The sequence below is a fragment of the Augochlora pura genome, chromosome 1, assembly GCF_028453695.1.
Source record: "Augochlora pura isolate Apur16 chromosome 1, APUR_v2.2.1, whole genome shotgun sequence".
NCBI classification, from domain to species: domain Eukaryota; kingdom Metazoa; phylum Arthropoda; class Insecta; order Hymenoptera; family Halictidae; genus Augochlora; species Augochlora pura.
This window is the reverse complement of record NC_135772.1, coordinates 6,326,664-6,351,169: the sequence shown is the minus strand read 5'-3', so window position 1 is coordinate 6,351,169 and position 24,506 is coordinate 6,326,664. Positions and strand designations below refer to the sequence as shown.

The 24,506-nt window shown below is 37.4% G+C and overlaps 2 protein-coding genes across 3 annotated transcripts; one reads left to right on the top strand and one right to left on the bottom strand.

Annotated features, from left to right (window-relative positions):
- Positions 1–1,663: 1,663 nt before the first annotated feature.
- Positions 1,664–6,883, bottom strand: LOC144468002 (transient receptor potential cation channel subfamily A member 1). The gene is made up of 10 exons (XM_078177083.1): positions 6,500–6,883; positions 6,171–6,426; positions 5,577–5,779; positions 5,271–5,489; positions 4,302–4,630; positions 3,945–4,218; positions 3,203–3,493; positions 2,331–2,584; positions 1,964–2,204; positions 1,664–1,884 (listed from the first exon to the last, which is right to left on the bottom strand). The coding sequence occupies exons 1-9, from the start codon at positions 6,881–6,883 to the stop codon at positions 2,027–2,029; spliced, it is 2,388 nt and encodes a 795-aa protein (XP_078033209.1). The 3' UTR covers positions 1,664–1,884; positions 1,964–2,026.
- A 1,619-nt stretch (positions 6,884–8,502) lies between these two features.
- Positions 8,503–24,012, top strand: LOC144469898 (cysteine-rich protein 1). Of its 2 annotated transcripts, XM_078180623.1 has the most exons (4): positions 8,513–8,659; positions 23,141–23,188; positions 23,293–23,445; positions 23,734–24,012. In XM_078180623.1, the coding sequence occupies exons 1-4, from the start codon at positions 8,620–8,622 to the stop codon at positions 23,802–23,804; spliced, it is 312 nt and encodes a 103-aa protein (XP_078036749.1). In that variant the 5' UTR covers positions 8,513–8,619; the 3' UTR covers positions 23,805–24,012. The 2 variants fall into 2 exon arrangements, with proteins under 2 accessions (XP_078036757.1, XP_078036749.1); XM_078180631.1 differs by lacking the exon at positions 23,141–23,188 and having other exon boundaries at positions 8,503–8,659.
- The last annotated feature ends 494 nt before the right edge of the window (positions 24,013–24,506 follow it).

The following is a 24,506-nucleotide window of genomic DNA, read 5'->3' as shown; positions in this document are numbered from 1 at the left end:
CATTCTGCTAATCTGTCTGTATAAATAAGGTAAGAAGGCTTTGGACATATTCGAAGCCAAGATCATAATCTTATTTAGTATACTGCGACATTATGTACTAACTGTATATACTGTTTGCCTTTTCTTATTTTCACCCTTTAGTTGGTAATTTCGAAGTGATCGATATCGATGTAATTTGGTGAGACATACATATGAGAATAACAATATTCACAACATAATCGGTATGGAGTCTACAAATCTGTGCATTCATATGCGTACAAGCGAGACTTGTCTTTGATGATTATAGTCGATAATTCTTATCTCTTAAAAAATGGAAAACGCATTAAACATTTGAAATTTTGTTTATTAGTGGCAGTACATCTTCTTGTTGCAATGCGTAAATTTCCAACTAGTACATAATGAATCTTATACACAATTTTGTATTTCACGCTAGAATTAAGAGACATATTTTGCAAAATAACATTATAATCTCTACATTCTGTATATAATATTTACTTTCTATGAAATTTTGGTTATTTTATTTAATTATGGCAGTTAATATCATACACACATACAGAATTTTCGTTTTAAGTTCATAAAAGGTATTGCAAAAAAGAAGCAAATCATTATTTTCAATGTTTTACATATATTTCACTAAACATCGTGCAAGTTAAAGTAAGATTTTTGAAAAACTGTGGACACTATATTAACAATTATCAATTGTTTATTTACGGCATTCAGACGTTTCCTTTTAATCGAAGTTGTAGATAAATATTAATAACACTGCATGGAAAATGAAACTATTATATGCACTGTTTGCAAATAATTAATAAAATTTGGCCATAATATGAACTTCGAAGCATATTTTTAAATAACTAACTAATAGCTAATTTGTAATAAGAGACTCAAAATTGGAGATTCCAATAATTATCTCAAGATTATAAATAAATGAAATTTATTTATATCCTTGCTGTGAATATTCGGTATAGGTATTGAGACATTTTTCTTTTAAATATTAGTTTTAAGATTATTTTATGAAAAAGATCTTACAGAGGCATCTGGTGGAGTAGCAGTAGTATATATATTGAATTGATCATCATACTGCGTCGGTAATAGTGGAAATCGTTGATATCGACATTTGGTGTCGTATATCAATCGTAGAAATGCAGGAAATTGAATGGAAATTTCGAATAAGGGTCAATATTATTTGTATTTAAATATAACATATACCCTTATCCGAGATATCCATTCGATTATATAAATGAAAGATGAATGAGACTACTGAGAAAGTATGAGGATACGTTTTATACATTTATATGACTCAAAGTGATTGGCTTATCGATTAGAAGTTCAGGACTGAATACAGCGCCCTCTTCCAAAGGATATCAGTCGCTTACAGAGATTTATGGAAATAGAACAAAAAAGTGAAAAATCATATTTAAACAATGCATTTTCCGTATTTTCTATTATCGTAAATAATAGCATAGCACAAATTAAAAATTTGAAATTTGAAAATTGGTTGATCATACTTGTCAGTAATCTGAAAATCAAATTCCATGATATGTTTTTTCAGAACACACAATTTTTATGATGAATAGAAATTTAATGAAATAACATTACAAATATCTATGATAATATAAATATTTATAATCTATTGAAAAACTATCCCCTTTCCTCTGTCGTAATCACAAAATTGACCAAAAAATGATTTATATATTTTATAAGAAAAAATACAGTATAAAAAACATTAAGTATTTAGTTAAATTCTTAAAAAATGGCACGTTCAGTTTATACTGTACTACACCCGATATTTGACTTCCCTTCTGCGTTAAGATATGAAATACATCAGCTTGTTTCGCAACGAAACGAATTACCTATCTTATCAGTGTATAAATACATGTCTACCTGAAATTTGAAGAATAATTTTTAAAAGGAAAAGAATTTCTGGAAAAGAATATCGATCTGACATTGCAATGCATTTTACCTCTACACGAATTCATAAAATTGTACACTGCATTCCTAATTCAATGTTTCATCTTGCTGCAATCTATACATTCATAGTTTTTCTTCGATACATCGAACGCCTTCTATCACAGAGTTTTGAATATTTTAGCGTCATTGTGTTAGGACTGCAAATCGTTTGTAATTGTGACAACACTTCCTTAAGTAATACCGCAAGCTCCGTGTCGTTATCATTATTCTTGTTCTCGTCGCTTGTTACCAAACTAGAAAAAGTACACACTTTCTTAGAGTTTATAATTAAGGCAAAATCATTAATTAATGAGCAAAGTGTTCGCGGTTCATTGATACCGGATGGAAGTTCCTCATCGGACATGCGATAACTTACTCACCATTTATTATCGCGGGAGTTTTTGAAAGCCAATAAGCTTAATGCCTCTCTTTGGTGCGCCGAAATGTTTGCCGATAATTCGCCGGAATTACGTTTGTGATAGTGGAAATGAAATGTGTTCGGAATGTTGCGTCTCAAGTTCAGAAACAATTGTACTCGGGCAGGCAAACAACTACTGCGAAAGATTGGATGTGATATCAGCCTCTCCAAATGACTCACGAACTCAGCTTGCTTCAGTAACTTATCAATGTGACCCTGCAATGGAAATTATTACATATTCCATGAGTAGATTTTCACTTGATATGATATTGTGAGAACGTGTAGTTGAAAGAAAATCTCAAAATTCTAAAAAACATCAAAGTTATAGGAATTAAATCGCAGGAGCAGCATGTTTTCTTTTCACCACGTAAAGTTTTGAACTCGTTTTTCTGGAAACATTATTTTTTGAATTAGTGGGACAAACATCTCGAAATGTAATTAATTAATGTAAGCGTACTTTTTTCCAATTAAGGAACGTACTTCTCCGCAGGCAGTAAACTTATTCAGGCTAATTTTATGAAATGTCGAATCGTGGAAAGTTAAAGAGAAAATAACGTTTGACTTTAAAATTCCAGAAAATGACAAAAATAGAAATATTATAGAGATAAAAAAATATTGTATAGTTTAAGAACACATTTCACTGTTTTGTTACTCAAAAGATACATAATAAAATGTCGGTAACTCCAGATTGTTATCTTATTTGTTCTTACTATAAAAGGAACTTAAATATGACTTTCGTTTTAACCTCTTAGACCTAATAAACTTATTCTGACACAAACGATGGGTATAATTTTCGCTTGCTTGAACTTGAAGCAGAGAGTTCATGTCTCATACTTGATTCTCGAGGTCCTGGATATCATTGACCGCTAGACCGATCATCAGATTCATAAGCGTGATGCTAACAAGCATGATGAAAGCAAGGAACACGATCTTGCTGGTGAATAGTAGTGGAGAACTGTCACCCTTCTTGTTCATGAACAGATCCTCGTACTCGTACTCGCCCGTCATCATTACCAAGGTCTTCACGAAGGCTAGCCAGGCATTGCTGAACTGATCGTTCTGGTGAAACACAACGGTGAAGCTCAACGCGAATCCGACAATCAGAAAGATGAACGCTACGAGAACCTGAAAAGGAAGTAAAAAGCCCTGGATGCACGTTGTCATAATCGCGAGGGTGGTGGGCTCGCGTGTTGGAGTAGGCAAGTGGGTCCTGATGGGAGCCGTATCGCCGAGGAGACATTTAGAACGCTGGTCCTCCCCAGCTTTTCATTTCTAACGATATTCGTCGAAGGGATGAGCCTCTTCCCTCTTGCCTTTCGCCGAGACTAAATGCGGATCTTCCGTCGCACAGACGGAATTAAAACCCACCCTCGGTATTAAATCAGGGTTAACGTTGCCCCTGTTAAGGCTCGCCGTGAAAACGTTTTACCGGCTAAAATGTGTCTGGTTTTTATTCACGGCGCCTGCTCCACCGTGTCTACCGTCACGAAGGAAAATTGGAAGTTCTTGTGACGTCGTTACACTCGTTAATTTCCGTCTGGTATACTCGTGCGTCGATCGCGTTTCTCGCGCTGACCTTGAGAAAGTTCCTGAGCACCGTGGAAAACATGAGCGCGTAATATCCACACGTCGGTAGACGGCCGACTATCAGCATCATCTGTATCCAGCTAAGTAAGATTGCCACGCTAAGAGAATGCAGCATCCACTCTGTGTGTGCAGTATGCTCAGGGGCGGTTGTCGATTTTTCCAGTGGCGTATTTTCTGTTATTGGAACACCGTACAACGAAATCACCAGGGTTATCGTCGCGCATGCATATGACATCCACATCTCGAATTGTCTTAGATAATATCTGCAATCGTAATCGATTTTTCCTTACTGATTTTGTTTTATAAACGTCACTAACAATTTACGGAATGTAAGCGATCATCTTACTTTGGCACCATCAACGCCTGCGCCAGGTTGTGAATGAGAAGGGTTGACGAGCAGAAAGTTAAAATCACCCTTAAAGGAGTATAAGGCTTCTCGTATTGCAATAACATTATTGTGTAACAAGTCAGCGAAAACACGTGGATGGCGTGAACAAGGATAAGAGTAAAGAAGAACATCCGAAGCTTTGACCATTTCAAGAAGAGAAATGTTTCTAGCAGTGGGTGTTGCAGAATCGCCAGTTGTTCAACGTTGGTTGTCGCACCGATGAGGGACATGACAACCGTCATTTGTTTCTCAACTTCTGGCGTTAGGATATTGAAATTAACGATGATCTACACCAGAAAATGGGATGAAAAAGAAAAACAGAAAATAGTATCAACAATAGTATCAGTATATAGGGTGTTTCGGATCTAGTAGTCCAAGTGGATAAGTGGCGTATATAGAAATGCATGCAAAAATAAGTAGTAAAAAAATAGTGAAATTTTTTTGTAGAGAAATACTTGAAAATCAATCATTTTGACCAGTTTGATAGTACATGGTTAACACATTACTGTTCAAATGACTAAAGATAGTTATTTACTTGAGTGCTCGTAAAATGTCGACTGATTAAAAATGGTCATTTTCTTGCTCGTCTGTACTAAACATAATAAACTAAGTAGAACTAAGTAGAACTAAGCACTACACATAAGCTTACTTGGGAGAAGTGCGTCGCTTTTGGTAGAGGAGCAAAGGGGTATTCTACTTGCTCCGCCTGACCTGCACGCCCGTAGTCTCCACACTTCTATGACCTCACGAAACCTTTTCTATTAGTAAACGAAAAGACCTAGAAGCTAGTCGACGAGAGAAGCAAGGAAAAGCGGTCGTGCGCGCGACTTATTTTTACATGTATAACCACTCCTCTTTCTTTAGTACTGCCAATTCAGAAACGTCCTGTGCTTGTAGACATTGTTTATATATATATTTTGTAATTACTCTTAAATTTTCACCCGTCGATTTGTTCACCATCTGCACTCCGGAATCCAAGATGTCGTTAAGAAATATTTCTGGTCTCCTTATGTGCGCTAATATGACGTCCGCAACTGTTTCTCCGTAATCGGTTCTTGCGGCCAAATTGCCACCATGATTTATTAAAGCTTTGGCGCATTTATCGTGACCTTCGCATGCAGCCAAATAAAGAGCTGTCTGTTTCAGCTGATTACAGGCGAAATAAAAAAAAAAGTGAAAGGAACACAAAGTCAGTTTCATATGGATTTGCCTCGCAGCTTTAAATATACGTACGTGATTAGTGATATCGACTTGAGACGAGTAGGTTTTTTTCAGAAGATTTAACAAAACGCCATAACTACCGACTGAGGCAGCTGTGTGAAGGGGAGTGTTTCCATATGTCGTGCATGGGTGATGAGGCGATGCACCAGCGTCCAACAATATTTGCGTTGCTTCGGCATTTCCTAATTCTGCTGCGCGGTGCAACATTGTGGTACCTATGCCAAAATTGTCATTATTCTATGCTCCAAGGTTGTGTAAAATTAAATAAGATGGTTAAAGTCAAAGTACTTAAGGGTGAAAATAACGTTGTATATAATTCAAGATCTATTAAGTTGTGTTCTAGTCAATGGACCAATCAGAAACATGGTTGGATATGCGAAAAATGTAGTAAGCATCGTGATTTATACATTTGTTATAGCTATTATTTGTAATAGGATTCTTAACAACTTTTGTTGACATTTAGCTTATGTTATTAACTATTTGAATTCAAGGAAAATATCGTGTAGGACGATTGTAACACTATGTCGGATTTCGATTTTGTTTATGCGTATAAATATTTTTGTCGTCGATTCTAGTTTTCCCTATTATTTGAACTGTAATTTCCACCTGTATCTGGGCGAAAGACATCCGTTGAAGCATGCGCTGCCACGAGAAACTTGATAATGTCGACGTACTTGGACATTTCTTTGGGATTCTTTCGAATCTCATCATTAGAACCTGCCAAGAGTAACGGAGTGAATCCACGTTCGTCTTTAGCGTTCACGTCAGCGTCAGCTTCCACCAAAAGTTTCACCACGTCCGAATGATTGTACTGCACCGCTTGGTGCAATGCCGTTCTTTCTAAACATTCCGGGGTCGGTAACTAGAAAAGCACACACGATAGATGAACATTCGATAGATGAATACAATAATTCAGAATAAATCTCGAAACTAACGTTATTGCCTATTGGACATTGAGCCAAGAACAAATCACTGAAATTTCTGTAGCACTTCTCGACGCGAACTTTATTTTCCGTGTACGCATCTTGTTTTAACAGCCAATTCACCATGTCACTGTCTCCACGATTGGCAGCGTAAAACAACGCGCATCTTCCGATGGCATCCGTCGCATTAATGTCAGCGCCATGTTTGTGGAATAGTTTAAGCAATTCCGTCCTACCTCGCCAAGCTGCTATGTGAACTACGCTGACGTGCAGTCGCCCAATTGGATGCAAAAGTCTTTTGTCAAACTTGGTAGCGAGAATATTGTTCACCGATTCTATGTTATCATCCATCATCTCGGTTATTAGTTTATAAAGATCATTGTCCTGGATATCCATTTTTCTTCTTGAAATTTACGTACAAAATGCGCGACCTACTGCTCTAGACGTTTACGTCCAGTCGCCGTTTTACTAACTGAAATGGTATCGTTAAAATTAGTTAAACATGACAGGATGTGGTAAACGAAGACTGTGTATTGTACTCTATACGAAGTCTTGCGTCGACGTAATTGTAAGTCAACAGTCCTTTTATCAGTTCCTTATTATTTAGGACAACCGATTAGACAAAAATAACACATAATTTTATTTTGTCTTGAGTAAATGGAATGAAATTATATTGACATTGAGTTAAACAAATAGATTAACATTTCAATTAATGAATTAATCGTAAAGTACTGCGTTTAATATATTATGTTAATAAGTAAAAATATTTAAAGTCATATCGCGTAAATCGATTACTTATTAAGAAATGTACAACCTTGCTGTTATATTGTCTCGTTGGTTGCGATAATATCCACAATATTTAACTAAATATAGTCTCACAAAGTAATTTGCAGAATAGAAAATATGCTTTTAATATTTTTGTGAGAATTCGTATTTTATGTCCCAATACACAAGAAGTGTTTCGAGTTCTATGGTCGTTTTTGTTTGTACCTCGCATCCTCATCTGCGTAAAGGGTTGGTATATCGTACTTAATCCTTTTATGTTTAGCGCATTTTCCGTTATTTCTAGATTGCATTACAAATGCAAGTGCTCCGTTACTTACGAATGCAACGGCAATAGATCGTGCTGAATACTTATGAACAAACCGGCGCTTGCGTATGCACATTCGATGTTGAATCTGTCAACAATGGCTAACGGTTCGTCTCGGACGCCGGCTAGAACTGATTCGTTAGCTCTCATTGTCATTACACGACCGTTACTAGTTCATGCAAGTAACGAACACAGAGGGAAACATGCTTAAGTGGGAAACCTATTTCAGAACGTTAAAAACAATGCGATTTTTCAGATCTTTCGTTTAACTTTCAGGATATTTCATCTTATATTCGAGAAATGAGATAAAAATATTTTTATTACGGTCGCTTAAAACCTCATGATTTAACTAGTTTTTCATTGATTATAATTTACAATTTCCAGAATTTCTGAGGATATTTTTCTTCAATGAAAGGACTAATTCAGATCAATAGCAAACTTTTCCTTGACTCGGGAAACATTAGGAGTCTAGTAATCTAGATTCTCAAATATCGAAAAATAATTCGAATAAAGTCTGTATATTATTAATTAACTCGGCAATCTTGATATGCAAAATGAAATGTAAATAATAAAACGGATTTCTACAAACCCATTAAATCTGTTATAAAAAGTCACAGCTTTTTAATCAATATTCGCTTACGCATTGTTTAAACCATTTACTACCAACATGGAGGCATTAAAAAGTTACAGTCTATTTAAAATCCTTGGGTTCCGTGACATCTCACCTCACTCTCACCGGGTTCAAGCAAAAAAGCTATATCTTAAAGTTGGTGGATCACGCTCTCCCATCGATATTGACTTGAAGTTCAGGTGTGCTCATACACAGGTAACCGATTCGGTATACCAGCTCTGAAACTCACGGGCGCGCACACACGTCCAGCCTAGGCTGAACACACGTCCGCATGCTCAATCAACTGGAGAATATCGCGTTACCTTGCAGAACTCGGGCCCAGTACGTGCTTGACCACGCAGCCGAGAGGATCTTCTTCGTAGCTTCGACAATAATCGTCCGAAGGAACCGTTCGTGAAATCCCGCTCCAACATGCCCAACTGCCCGAAGTGTGATAAGCCCGTTTATTTCGGTAAGTGAGACTCCGTTTCCCGTCGGCTTATCAGAACAAGATTCTGTGCGAGAGATCTCATGGTCAAGTATTGTTATTGTAGTGTTTGGTCCAGTGGCGTTGATCTTTTGATTTTCGAAGAGGGTTTTGGCATTGTGCGCAGTGTGATAATTACTATAGCAATAATTACTATGTAGCATCGAGTTTATGTTTTATGAGCTGTTCGCCCTTCTCGAAAGAAGAAATGTGTTGCATAAAAACGTCTTCAGAATATATGCATTTTGTGTTTATATTTTATAAATTACATTTAAGAAGGTTTCTAGAATGTGACAATGTACTTTCATGTACCGTAAAATAGAAAAACGAATTGACTTTTGATTGGGTTATCATACCACTTTATTGCAGTAATTGATCACAGATGATCAACGTGAACAGTTTGCGGTCGACAATGCTTTCTGTGTTCTATCCGAAATGACTAAGAATTCGTTTGACAACACGGTTGTCTTTTTCTGTGTTTTCTAGTTACTTTTTCTATTGCACAATGTGTAAACAGCCACGTCATTCATATATTGATGCATTCGTGGTGGCTTTACGATCCCAACAGAGACTAGACACTTTAGATACCTGAACAATTCAAGGAAAATTGTAAATGAAACGTACACGAATATGTCCATGGAACGTTTACGAGAAAATATTTTAAAATCTAGTTGTTGTCTGTAAACTGTTGTTTTTTAGTTTCGTTTCGGACAAGTTGGGCAACAGATACAAAAAGTGGTCATTGTAAATATTGATGTTCGTCATACTCTTTGTGGGCGAAAGGTGTGTCATATTTATCCCAGTAATACCTAACATGCAACAAGAATTCGGTTTGATTATAACATATATACAGTAGATGAATAATATATATCAAATAGATGATTGACAAGCTTTATTTATAAACGTACAAGTTTTATGTTGATGAGAAATCTCATAAATGTATATGTAAATCTAAATACAGCATACTAAATATAAGTGCAAATCATTTAAGCGAAGATGCTGCAACCTAGACGTTTTATCCTGCTTTGAGTTTAATATTGTTAGCATAAGTCTGTGGTGAAATATTAATTACGCAGAAAAGTATAGAGCAACGCAAGACGACGTGTTAGTTTTTAGATATAAATCCAAGTCGATAATACATGTTCCATCGCATTTTACTAATGAAAAACACGTCATATTTGATTCAAAAACATCCCTCTTTTTCCGAGAACGGTTACTTATATTATTTTTATCTAACATAGTACACTATTTCTGTTTTACTCCCAAAAATCCACCAAAGAAAATCAACAAATTTATATGCCATTAAATTTAGCAATCATACTGGATTGAGATAGCGAATCTCATGCTGGATTAAGATAACAAAAAATGTATAAAGCCAGGCGTCATTTCCGTTTTCCTCTGGGTTAGCCCATTGACAATGATGCACAATTTCGCGTATTTTGCTACAGAAAATCGTGTCACGACAATACCCATGTATTCTGTCACACAACCGGCGAGATCTCGAATGACGACACTAATGATGTCATTGCGCGTCCTCGTCGTCCACCTTGACAAACATTATATCAGTCTCGGCCCACTGTGTACAAGAGACGATGTGAGTAATACGAGTCACTAGGAAGGAAATTTTATACAACGCTGGCGATATCTGTATGCACATAGTGCACGCGATCTACATATGTATATTTTAATTGAGATCATACAGCTGCCATTCCGATACTACGGAGTATCTGCCAGATCACTATTGACGGCCAAAAACTTGCCAACTTTATAAATTATTGGTATTGTCGGTATGTGCAACAGTGCTAATTATAATAATAATCAGTCGCGATTGCGCTGTCATGGTCGAGTAGGCGATATGCAAGAGTCGGTAGAATCGGAACACGGTATTATGATAAACTATGAACTAAAAGGATTAATAAACTTGGTAATGTCAACGGTGGATTGTTAAGATATATTTTTATTTTGTTTTGCTACGAAAAAGAGATTTTTAATTCCTTGATAAAAGATTTAGTTAAAGTAATTGAAATAGACTCAATGTAAAATTGAGTTCTTAAAAGTCACAGTGGACCTTTCTTCAATATTTATCATAAAAATCTGCAGCCCATTGATCGTGTAGAATCCAGAGGAGATCTTCCTTAGTCATAATCTATGCATATATGCACTTTGCTATAAACTACCTTCACTGTCTACGTCCAAGAATATGTCCACAGAATTTTCTCTAATAATAAGATATTTAATTATTCACGAATACATTCGGTTGTACGCTTTTTTTCGCGTTTCATGGTAGTCGTAATGATGCAGATATACACCTAATATGCGTTGTAAATTATCCACTCGAAAGAGAAACTTACACTGTTATTGCGCACCGGTCACTGAATAACACAACGAAAAAATGTAAAACAATGTTAAAACACTTATGAATATTATTATTACTAACTTTAGTCTTCACTATAAAGAAACCTTTAGTAATCTTGATTACCTTTTACGTAACCCGGTGTTACCATGCTGGAAAAGAGCCTCTTTATATTCCAACGTGTTTTAACATGCATTTGATTCTACGTTCCTTTTTTCAGGCTATTCAAAGGTAACGCGGACACACTAGTACCAACATTAATCTGAATTATATCGTGCGCGCGCGCGCGTGTGTGTGTGCGTGTGTGAAAAGGCCAGACAGTAAAGATCGACGACTGATAACAAAACTTGAACAATAATTTTAGTAACTTGTGTAATATCTTTGAAACGAAGGGAATTTTCAATTAAGTTAACAAATACAAGATGCAAGTCAGCAACGCAAACATAAACCATGTATATAGGAAATCGTTAAAATTTCATTATTAACTTTATACTAATCTATGAAATTAGCAACTACATGACGCAAGCTTGCGCGGTAATGTTGCAACTCAATAAACGCGACTTTCGTATTATCACTATGAGAGTGCACCGCATAGTCAGACACTCATTGATCAATTATGAAAACTATCTCTGGCCGGTAGACACCAGTTACGTTACTCCTCTTGATTCATGCGGCGAATTATCACTATGAGAGTGCTCCTCATAGACAGACACTCATCGATCAATTATGAAAACTATCTCTGACCGGTAGACACCAGTTACGTTACTCCTCTTGATTCATGCCACGCTAAGCTATATTTTATAAATGTCTTTAGTTATGAGTTATGCCTAATCTCCTGACCATCTTCGCGAACAAGACATATCCTTGAGTATGTTCTATTATCGTTGCTATTCCTGCCTAGAAATTTCGTTAACAAAACAATGTTCTACCATGTTTAAAAACATTTTATACTTATGGCTTATCATAAAGCGAACCATTGATAAATATTGTCAAGTTGTATGAAATTGTTTAACGGAAAAGGTCAATGCAGTGAACATAAATATCCGTGTGTATCGTAATAATGCTGAAGGACACGTACTTGAATAATCTATGAAAATATCTTGCGGTTGAATTAACACAAGACTTTTGATTCCTTATTCAAAATATCAGATAAGATTAAACAAAAGTGGCGTAATTGCCACGCTAAGTTAATTCTTTATCAAGAAAAGTTAATCCCGCAATTTGTCTAAAACAAATCTTATCTAAAATAATGGTGAGTCGTATCTTTCTGATCCTATAAAAGAAATGTACTTAATTTGGATCTCCTATAATTTAACATTATCAATTGTTAATTGATTTACATCAAACGTCACGTATCGAAACGTAAAGCTACAAAAACTTCCTATTTCCCTAATTATTCTTGACCAGTAAATTACGGACGTTTCTAACGCAGCAGATCGTTTCTGCGCACAAAAAGCGTACATTGCGTTAACGTGCTACTTCTGTGGAGGAAATTACATTCAAAAACTGGGCGTAGAAATACTTTTTTGGTCGACTGCAGCTCGGCCAGCAATTTCAGTAAGCGCGTGTATACTAAAACAATAGAGCAGTATTTCTACGCCTCGCTCTCATCGTCGCTCCGATCGTTTATCGCAGCTCCAACAAATAAACGTACCCTAACGCATGTCCCGCTGCCGGATTAAACGCGAGCCGCGCTTCCGTAGAGCCGTTTAGAGGTCAGTGACCTTCCTCTTTGAGACTTTTTTCCGCGATACAAGAAAAAGAGTGTCGTCCCTCTAATTCGCCCCCCCCCCCCCGGCACGGCATCCATTTCTCGCACGCCTACTTGCTCTGATCTGAAAGCCTCGCATACGCAAGCCGGCTAGCGTCAGCGTGACGAACGCGCGAGCGGGAAGAGCATGAGCATGAGCACGGGCACGGGCACGGACACCGGCATGGCAGCACATTCAGAAAAATCCGCTTTCAGCACTAATAGTGCTTTAACGGCCGTCTAAAAGGCTGCTCGAAAGAGGAAGCGCGCAATTAAAAGCGAACCTCTCTTAATACGAAGCTTCCACTCGTGCGCCGAAGGGAAACGCGGCATAGTCGATGCTCCCGGGCCTCGTTTATCCGTCTCTACTTTCGACGGGAACCAGCGATGCACAATTCGCAACTAAGATTATTGCGACAGCTCGCTGGACACGTTCGGTCCGTACGGAGACTGCACTCACAGCCAAAAAGATGGAAATGTGGCAGGAACATTTCCTCGTGCTGTTATAAAAGTCTCGTGATTTAATCGGCAGAAAACAATTAACACTGTACGCGCTGGACAGATCAAAGTGGTAGATTCCACATATTTTATTTTAAATTTGTTGAAATTGTAAGGACTCGTTTATTGGATATAATTGAATGAACATCACAATGCGAGCATACATTATTATAAAAATTATGGAACGTCTAAATAAATTCGTAACGCACAATAGATAACGCACGTTCGTCACATTTGAAATCGGTACGTTTAGTGTTAAGATGATGCGTGCAGTTAATGAACACTTATGCTGCATGTTTGTTAAAATGACCATTTACGAATCGTTATTTAGTTTCCTGAATAATATTATCGTAAGCGAGCTAATTTCTTTTGAAATGTATAAATTGAGATTTTGTAATAATAGGTGAAATGATCAATGAACGAACAACAATTTGTAATGAACGCACATTAGTATTTCAGTAAATGATATTGTACAAATTAAAAGTCATAGATTTTTTAATAGCATTTCTTGAACGTACGAGACATCTATGCTAGTTAAATTTGCAATAAATTATAAAAGAAAAGAAAATTTTATTGGTATAACTACTTAGCTACTATATCTGTACATATATTTTAATGTGAAAATACTAGGAAAAACGTTATTTTTCGTATAATATAGAAAATGTTCATCCACTAGGTGGTGATCACCTTGTGTTATTGTCATCCGCTGATATATATCACGTAATTCGTTATTAATTTATCTAGTAATCGGCATACTATTCTTTATTTTTTAAGATTTTATTTTTAATCAATAATGTAATCACCCTCGTTATCAACAACCTTTTGCCATCTGGTATGCAAATTGTGAATGCCAGATCGATAAAAATCAATTGGTTTTTGATCAAAATATCTGGAGATTGCATTTTGAACATCATTCAAATTTTCAAATTTTTTACCACTTAGAAAATGTTGTAGCGATCGGAATAAATGAAAATCCGATGGCGCAATATCGGGTCAGTATGGTGGGTGAGGCAACACCTTCCATCCCAATTGATTAATTTTTTGCAAAGTTCGTCTTGCATAGTGCGGTCTTGCATGATCGTGTCGCAGAATAACACCTTTTCTGTTGACGACCGCTGGATATTTTTCAATTAAATAAATCTAACTGTTCACAGTAAAGATCTGCATTCACAGTTTATCCAGGTTTCAGTACTTCAAAATGAACAATCCCACGAATACTTCACCATACACACTAAAGTGCTTTTTTGGGGTGTAAACCTGGCTTAGCTGCACTTCGTGGCGATTCATTTGGAGAGAGCTACTGCCTTTTGCGTTTTGGGTTATCATATAGTACCCATTTCTCATCTCCAGCGATTAAACGATAAAAAAACGCTTCTGTATGGTGTTGCTGAAACAATAAGTTGCATGTGCTGGATCGGCTAGCTTTGTTTTCTTCCGACAAATTATGCGCGACCCAAACACCTGCTCTGCTTTCTTTACCAATCTGGTTTAAATGTTCTTGGATGGTTAACTAAGGTTGTTTAAGAGTGTTTGACAGTTCCTTAATTGTTTGACATGGATTTGCCTCCATCTCCGCCCTTAACGTGTCATTGTCTAAAGTCGTTGGTCTTCCTGATCAATACGAGTCGAAAAGATCGAAATTACCGGATTTAAACTTAGAAAACCATCTTTGGCATTTTCGAACGTTTAATGCGTTTAGATAAACATCACAAATGTTTTTGGTAGCAACTGTTGCGTTACTACCCTTGCGAAACTCAAAAAGTATACAATGCCGGGTATGTAACTCTTCTAGTATTTGGCTGGCCATTTCACCGTAAATTGCAAAAAATATTTAAGATGTTACAATTTACGAGAACACAAGTCACTCTAACCTTAAACTGTGTTTAGCACGCCTTTGAAATAAATAATAACCTAACAAATAAGTAACGAATAGCGACATGCGCAAAAACGACATTACTTTCCGGTCCCCCTAATATTAATAGTTCTGCTACTTTTTTTTAACTCCTTTATTTCACGCACGTTTTCGTATTGCTTCTTATATTTGCAAACCGTTCGACTTTTATTAGCTTCACCAGTTTTCAGTTAGATTAATACACGACGAACCTGCTTGACGATAACGACTGCATAGATATAATTTAATTTGTAAATCAGCTTTGTGTGAGTTTTGGCGTGTGTGTGTGTGCAACGTGGATGTCTGCATTGTCCTGTTACAGTATGAACTTAGTTTTAGTGCTTTTTTAATATTTTCCTCGACAGTTATTGCTAAAAATGTTCAGAAATTTATGCTCATCAATTATGTCTCAGCATTTAGAATAATCGGATCGTGGAAGATTTCGACGACGAAAATCGAATAAAACAATATAATATCGAAATGAGGAATAAAGATTATAAAGATTATGATTATAGGGATAAAGATAATTAATTTATTATTTATCTACAAAAAAGTGAAGGTATTTAATGAATGAAGTAATTATCTAATATTCTGGAACCGTACAAGCGTATTGATTATTATGAAAAATACAAAGGTTATTATAATTTGTAGCAACACTTGTATAAATTAGTGTAATTGTACTATGGCAAATTGAAATACGAATTTGGATTACCGAACCTACTTCATTGGACATACAGTGCGTCGCGTCGCCTCGAATGACGCTTGCAACCCACGCAAAATCGGTGAAGATAACGGAAACGTCGTCGTTGTTCGAGGTTCTCCTGTCATTAATGCGATACGATTGGTGCTATTTCTGTACGTTGCACGACTCGAGGGCATCGACTGTCTTAGAAACTTGCCTGTTGCATTGATTCTTCTAGAGCAGAATTTTTCTCTATGCAGTTCCTGTTTAAAGCAACAACCTCATGAAAACGAAATAATTCATTCAATGAAACAGAAAGGGTTAGCTTCATTCATCAACCTAACCGCAACATAACTTTGACCTATTTTATATTTTACAAAACTTTATGAAATTTCGTTTCGTTAATATATCATCAGGAAGTGAAGTTTTAGAGACCTAGCAGATGATGGTAAATTTCTCTAAATCTTTTTCTTAAAAGTTGTAAGACTTTATCGAAAAAGTCTTGTATTTAAAAAGATGCATTTTGAATAGTATCTATTTGTTAACATTACAAAATGATAGCTGATTTTTTAGTAGTCGATTAAAAAAGTAATTTACTGTGACCGTCACATGAAAATTTTGTAAGATTTGCGTATGAAAGGGTTATTAATTCTAAAGAGAAGTCCATTAGGCATTAAATTACGGAATATACATCACATTCGACTCAGAAACATTTTTGTTTTGAAAATAGAGATTTACATTATTTCATCCGCTCGCTAAAGTTACTTTATGGCTACGCACGCATGTGACCGGGTTAATCGGAATTCTTTGGTCATCGACGCATTTAATTAATCGTCGACGCGAATCTTTGAGTTTGCCGAGGAACGCGCTGGCAAAGTACTTTTTGTACCTGCATCGAGAAGGACGGGACGCGTGAGTTGGGTCGAGAAAGCGTGTTCACGAAGAAGGAACCACCAGTGGCTTTCACCTTAGGTTTTCTTTGTTTCCGGCGGAGTATACCGCAGCAACGTGCGCTGCAAAAGCCGGGAGCTTTTTGAGCCGGTCGCAAGAGATCCGCGACCCTTTGAGAAATGAGAACCGAAAGCTTTGAAATAAACGGCGTTTAAATGATTTCTTAGCATTTGCCGAAGCGAGTTGGCAGAAAGGAATCCTTTCGAGTGATATTCCTTTGATCGCTAACTGTCTTGAGTATTACTCCAGTTTCTCCCAATCTTACTAAATCACTATAATAAAACAGGATATATTAAATGTAGTATGCTGCATAAAATCGATGAAAAATAACATCGACTTCAAGAGAAATCATTACCTGAGGATGAAAGATATTAAGCTACAAAAATGCCACCAGAAAGAAAACAGGGAAATAATATTTTCATCTTCATTACAATGGTAGGATTAACCATAGAACTGTTGGCTGCTCAAGTTGTGAACCATACGTGATAATATAAAATTTCCCAGACTCGAACAGCCAAGTTACTTAAAGATTTACAAAAGCTAAGATGACTATGCTAAACTAGACACTGCATTTTCTTTTTTTAAGTGAATGTAATTTACGGATCTGGAGATTACGTATTATGTCACAGGTGAACACAAGAGCTGCTTCAATAAGATCATAATGAAACTTTATCTCCCGTACACTGATACCTGTATATTTGCCATTGAGATTATCTACGTAAAAAGCCTTCGTTTCCTAAGAAAGAAATGCTAGCGAGTTGCACATCGATACGATTTTGAGCGAGCATCGAGTTGAATACGGTTCACTGTGCCAATGCTATCGTATTCCGTCGTATCCACTGACTTATACCTCTTCGGGTTTCAAAGTGGCATTGTCTTAACAACGACCTGAAAAAATCGCGACGAAAGGGTCGAGGAAATTCTTCCGCTTAGGAAGCCCCGATAGAAACCGTTAAGTAACTCTGTAAATCTGTCATTAATCTTTTCTATCGAGCTCCTTCCGAAAGAAAAAAAAAAAAAAGAAGAGCATCGTAATAAGCCTGCGTAACCAGCTTGATCCAGTCATCCCTCTGAATGCAGCGGGCTCGTTGTGGTTCGTATGGTCGCCTGCGCGAAAAGGAAAATTAAAAAGGGAAGGCGGAGAGAGAAGGGTCGCCGAGACCGTACCGAGTCACGTTGCATCGAAAGGAACAACAATAAAGTGTCCAGCGTCGAGGACAGCAACAACAAGCCTTGCGCGGTGGTTGGGTCGGAGCGGGGGAGGGTATTAATAATAAGAAGAACGGAGAGGAAACAGGTTTGCAGAAGAATAGCTGGATCGCGGTGGCGAACGGAGGCGAAGAGGAAGAATAAGGAGGCTCGATGAGAGAAGGAACAGCGAGGCGCGTCGTCCGGCTCTCTCCTTTCAACCCCTTGGCGCAGGATGCTGCCGGAAGAAAGCTACGATGAAGGGTTTTTTTTCAGGGATTCCGCGTAGCCGGGGGGTGGCGGTTGGGTCGGCAGTTTTGAAAGAAGGGAAGAAGAGTGGGCGGCTAGGGTGGAAAACGGTCTACCGATGAAATAAAGAAGAAGAAGAAAAAATACAGAGAGGAACACGGAAAGACCAGGGGATGATGTACCAAGCCTATGCAATCAGCAGCCGCCGATTGTTTGGCGCCCGAGCGCAACGATCCGTGCACAGCACTGTCTGCCTTTTTCGCGCTACCACTGCACAGCAGCAATGCTTGACGATTATGCACTCGCTTCTCTGCCGCCAGATAATTAGGAGTTAATTAACTAATGGCCCTTTATACGTACCCTTCTCTTGCACCGTCCCGTCTCTTTCTCTCTTTCTCTCTTTCTCTCTTTCTCTCTTTCTCCGCCGGTTCCATTCTTCGCGTTTGTTTCCCTCTCGCTTTTTCCACCGTTTCTTTCGCATTTCGTTCCTTCTCTACCTTGTGTCCACCCACACGGCCTCCACACCGCCCCAGCCCCGCGTCCCGTGCCGGCTTCTGTCGACCCCTTTAGACCCCTTCTGTCTCTCCGCTTCTCGTCATTTTCCAATTCCCCTCACTGGCACCAGCGTCCTTTGTGCCCCTTCTTAGACGCGGAGGAACGTTTGAATGCCAACCGCCAGCCCGCCACGGTCCGTGGCTTTTTTTGTCTTCCCCGCGAGGTTTGATATGCCGTAATGGCATGACGCACAGGCGACACACCCACGGAAGAAAAGGTACACACGCGCTCCTCTGATTCCGCGGTCTTTTGTAGACTTTCTGGCCGAGCGTGTGCGCCGCGGCGCGACATCCGCCGAATGGCAGAACACCACTCCGAGGAAAATCCAATGGATACACGGTTAACCTGAACCGCCGGCGTCGACGGTTCTTATCCCAGTCAGTGGTTAATCCTGTTACGTCTGCTGCCACAAAATCGCTCGAACGTTTTCTAACTGCTGCGCTGGGGTCTGAGTAGCGAACTTTCATGACCGGAACTCAACACGTCATTCGACATTTCGAAAACGTACTAATCCAACATTTCAAACTACTACAAAGTTTTTATACACTAAATCCGCTCTTTTTGTAAATCAGACTCACAATTTTTAAACCAAACTGCAGATAACTGCAACTACTTTTCTCCTTGGTTAAATGTCGATGGAACGGAGTAGCCTGACCATTCTCACATGATTCTTGAACGATGAACCCTATCGAAGAGGTGTTTTCAAATATCAAATTCTAAACGACGAATCAACTCGCCAAAACAGAATTAACCCTTGGTGGCGTCTATGTGGCGCCAATGAAAATCGTTATATTATTTCCAAAATAATTTTGACATTATTAAAGACCCTTCCATTTAAAAGATTGTTAAAAGCGTAACAGTTTAATGATTCACTAGACTCAATTTCATATTTATAAATTGTATTAAGTTGTATGAAATGGAAATGCAGTTGATTAAAGTAACTATTTTAGATCTAGGCTTAAAATGGCCTGGAGTGCAAAGAGTTAAGAAGTCCAGTCAGTAAATTTTCTTCACGTAACATACTTATTAGGTTCATGTTTATTTCGTTCTGCTTAACATTATTGGTTCGAAATCATTTCAACCACTCGTAAAATTAAAAAAGTTTTATTCACAACTTCATTCGATCTCGTATTCGAAAGGAGAATCGTCGTTTACATTGCAGAAAATGGTTCTAATTGCCATTGACCCCTTGCGTTGCGATTTCTTTCACTGGTATTAGATTGGTGCATATGAAATGACGAATTTGTAAGTGAGTATATAAAACTGCATATCTTGTTTCAAAAGCTGTTTACTTAATCAAAATATGCTTCATTTGCTTTAAAACACTTTTCTTAATGAGATTCTAATGCACAGATGCCCGTCTTAACGAAATTCTGATTATCAGTATCAATAAACTCTGATATGGAATATTTTCCGACTATTCTAATTAAATAACAATTTATTTCAGTGTACAACTGAAGTAACAATATTTCACCGCGTATCATTAGATAGTTATTTAATCAGCTGCGAGAATTCTCGTTGAATCGTCACGCTTGTAGGGTTTCCCCTCTGCTGTCAGAGATCGAAATGCTTTCGGTTAATCAAGCAAACTTGCGCTTCACTCGCGACCCCGGACAAAAGCGCGCGAGTTTCTTGTCTGGATCGCGCGCGTCGCGCTACCGTCCCTCGCCGCGATTATTCGCGGGCGATACCTTTTGCCGTTCCTCGAGAATCCTTCGGCGCGTTACAGTCGCACGTGGGAATTCGTCGGGGCGTCGGAGACAATGCGGTTGCGTTGGAATACGGAATTTTGTAAAGCGGTGACGGTCTTTTTTTCTTGCCGCGTCGCTCCGGCTCGCTGGCGAATGGTTCGGAGGGTGTTTCGTGTTCGCGCCTTGCCTGAATGAGATCACCGATCAGCTCCTCCGAGGATAACCCATTGAATACCATAATTACGAAATTGCTAATGGAGGAGACAACGGGGGAGACGTCTGCGACGACGTTGCGCCGAGCGGAGTCCCGGTTGAGGGATGTTTCTGCATTTTGATCAGTGCTGAGAGGATTTCGAAACAGTACCGTCGAGCGTGCTGCATTGTCTGTCACGATCGATTCGGTCTCGTCGATGATGTCGTCATCGTGAACCCTTTCATATCTGCAAAGGGGCATTAGCCGTGATAATTCCTCGTTAAACGCAGCAGTTTAACGGACCCTGCAGTACTAACTTGGGGCTATGGGCATCTCATTATCTCTTGGTCACCTTGAAGTATCAAGACGCTGTTGTAATATAGTAAGATTATATATGGTATAAAATAAACAATTAAAAAGAAACGTTATCGGATGATAGGGTGTGCCGAAATAATATCGCAATGCTAGTTAAAAATTCATTAATCATTCGTAGCGTCGAGCAGCTCTTGATCTGCTGTCAGACCCTGACTTACTATTTCTATTTTGTAAGAGTAGAAGTACAGTTCTCTCCAATTATCCCTCAGTTTGTAAACAAAAGTGAACAATTTGAAAAAGAGAAGATACGATTAATCAATCATTGCGGCTTGTTTTTGTAGTTACCAATATTGATAACAATTATAAAAACTACCCTATATCGTAGATATGGTTGCTGAAAAAATTACTTAAAATGTAACAATGACAAATAATGTTATAGTATATTAGGTAAATATGATAAATCGATATTAGTAAAAAAATACTAAGCACTCTTGTTCCACTAGATGTGTTCTTCCTTCATTTTGATAATAAAATATGTCTAAGAATCTTCTTGAATTGACTACAAAATTTGTAGTCTACCGATCAAAATAGTACATTTTTACTGTAGAAATATTGTGGTGAAAATACAGTCAAATTTGCCTTGATAACTTTAAAGAAATTACCCTTCAATAATACAAGTTCTTATACCACTATCAACAAGTAGACACGATTTATATTTTTATATAGCTGGGGTCTAATGAAAATTCTTTCGGGCTTCTTTATCGAGAACGCGACTACATAAGGCTTTGTTGAGGGTGAATTCAAGTCGCATGAGCAGATAAAGGGTGTCCCAAAAGTCACGCAAGAAGTAATTTGGATAGAAAACACAGATTTATAATTAAAAATTCTAAATTTTTTATTGATTTATATAGTATACAGTATAGGGTTATGTATGGAATAGCATATCGAGTAAATGGCCTCCAAGACTTTGCTGACACATACGCACTCTTTTGTTGAAATTTTCTATGATTGTTTTGCATAGATGTGGCTGAATTTCGTTGATACAGCGCTCAATTTCTTCCTTCAAGGCGTGGGTGGTCGTGGGCTTGTTGACATAAACCTTAGACTTTAAAAAACCCCAAAGAAAAAAATCTAACGGCGTTAAATCGCATGATCTGGGCGGCCAATTCTGATCACCAAAACGGGAAATTACACGACCAGGAAATGACTCATGCAGTAATTGAATTGTTTCTCGGGCTGTATGGCATGTGGCACCGTCTTGTTGAAACCACATGCCGTCCACATCCATATCTTGCAATTTTGGCATAAAAAACTGGATTATCATGTCGCGATAGCGAGCACCATTAACCGTTATTGCCTGACCAGCTGCATTTTCGAAGAAGAATGGTCCGATGATGCCTCCGACCCAAAATCTGCACCAAACAGTTACACGTTGTGGATGCATTTGTTTTTCAACAATCACTTGTGGATTTTCTGAACCCCAAATGCGACAATTTTGTCGATTAACAAAGCCATCAAGATGAAAATGAGCCTCATGTTGTTGCGAACTGTTGCTGCGAAACTTTCATTATTTGAAAAATATTGCTCAACAATAAAAATGCGTTGTTCTTTTGTGTAGCGCTCCATCTTTAATAACCCTGAACTGTCAGCTGTCATTCTGTATTTTTTTTTGGTTGGCAACACTTTACCGCACAAATGGCGCCAAATTCAAATCTTGCGTGACTTTTGGGACACCCTTTATAACCGAACGAGCACTCAATTTTAGCGATAGGTCGCTTCATCCATTTAGAAACACGAAATATTACCAAAGATTTGATAAAGTAGTTAGAGTAAAAAGGAAAAGCCGTCTTGTAATTATGGTAATCAAATTTATTTAAAAAATTACTGACTTCATCGTAATCATTTATCTGGTAACTTGTGAATATCGTCGTGATAAAAATAGTATTTCTAAGGTCTTTCGTCTTTTATTATCTGTTACTTGTGTTTACTCAATATTTTTCAAATACATTTCTTCGATTTTCGTGATGGTTGATTTTCGCATTATATATTTATGACAGATTTGTTGATTGTTCTTGATGTTTCTTATTTATATTATATTTTGTTTCAATTATTAATGCTACGCCACGTTCGTATTGAATCATTGTAAATAGATTTTATTCTACCGGGGTGGACATGGAACACTCAGAAATTATACACAGGTATTCGTAGAATGATAATTCGTATAAAAATATATTATAGAATAGATCTTATATAAGTGTCTATATTCACAAGTTCTTATACGTTATCTATTCATTTATTACAGCTGAAAGAAAAACTTCGTTGGGGAAGGACTGGCACGGTTCCTGTTTGCGCTGCGAAAAGTGTAATAAAACGTTGACTCCAGGTAGCCATTCTGAACACGAAGGAAAACCTTATTGCAATCATCCGTGTTATTCCGCCTTGTTTGGACCTGGAGGTAAATAAATAAATCAATTTTAAAGTCTTTAGAAAAACGTTGAAGAACTTAGGAAAAAACATTAAATTCATAATTTTTAAATTATATTAGTGATCATTTTAGTGATCAGGAGAATGGATTCGTTACAACAATATTCTTACGCATATAAAAGATATTTATAGTATTATAAATAATTCTGGTGTATTGTTTATTTCGATTAAAACTATTAATATTACTATTTCATTAATATTAACCCTAAAAATCTTATAGATGGTAACATAATAATAATAGAAACTGTTTTCATTTCAGGTTTCGGACGAGGCGGTGCAGAGAGCTATGTTTACAACAACCAAGCAGCAAATAATATAAAACGACAATAAGTTATTGCTAAGTGGAGACCGCGTTACCTGTGCTATAGAATTTATTTAATTAAATTAAAGTAATTATAAACACGTCACTTCGAAACACATTTACGAAGAATGAAAAACATATATGACATAATGCACATATTAAATATTTTTACAAGATTAGGTTTTATGTATAATGTTATTGCATATTAATCATTGAATAAACTTTATAGCGACTTTAGCCTATGGGTTATTTATTGTTCGCCAATAAACGAGAAACTAGTCTTTTCTTCAGACGATCACTTACCTCTTACAGAAACTGAAAGTACCGACACAGACTCAGGATCCGTACAGACTTCGCATCTTCTTTTCTATCTCACCTTTTTAGAGCTCTGGAGCCCTGTTACCATTTCGTGTCGCGCACAGCATTACCGACAGTTCACCAAACTGGGCATGTTAGCAAGAAGCGAATATTCTGTATATTCCATTTCTACTACGAGTGCTGAATATTACTTAGAGGCAAAAAGCGTGTACGGCACAACATTTAGATGTTAGAAATAGTACTTATGAAACATGTAGTACAAAAATACGATATAAAATGTAATTATTTTTGTAGATATGAGAAATTATTCCTGAAGATTATAAAATTTATGGTAGGTGTATGTGTATGTAAATAAATCTACATTGTAAATGTGCCTTATGAAAATACTGTAAAAATCCTCCTGTGACAAAAAA

Excerpts from the sequence above, each read along its gene's own strand:
- LOC144468002 (XM_078177083.1), bottom strand. The coding sequence starts at position 6,883 with ATGGATATCCAGGACAATGATCTTTATAAACTAATAACCGAGATGATG. Across the intron at positions 6,427-6,499 it reads AATGTCCAATAGGCAATAAC|TTACCGACCCCGGAATGTTT; the intron begins GTTAGTTTCGAG and ends GTGCTTTTCTAG. Across the intron at positions 4,219-4,301 it reads CAGGCGTTGATGGTGCCAAA|ATATTATCTAAGACAATTCG; the intron begins GTAAGATGATCG and ends TTACGATTGCAG.
- LOC144469898 (XM_078180623.1), top strand. The coding sequence starts at position 8,620 with ATGCCCAACTGCCCGAAGTGTGATAAGCCCGTTTATTTCG. Across the intron at positions 8,660-23,140 it reads TGATAAGCCCGTTTATTTCG|ATTTTATTCTACCGGGGTGG; the intron begins GTAAGTGAGACT and ends CATTGTAAATAG. Across the intron at positions 23,189-23,292 it reads CACTCAGAAATTATACACAG|CTGAAAGAAAAACTTCGTTG; the intron begins GTATTCGTAGAA and ends CATTTATTACAG.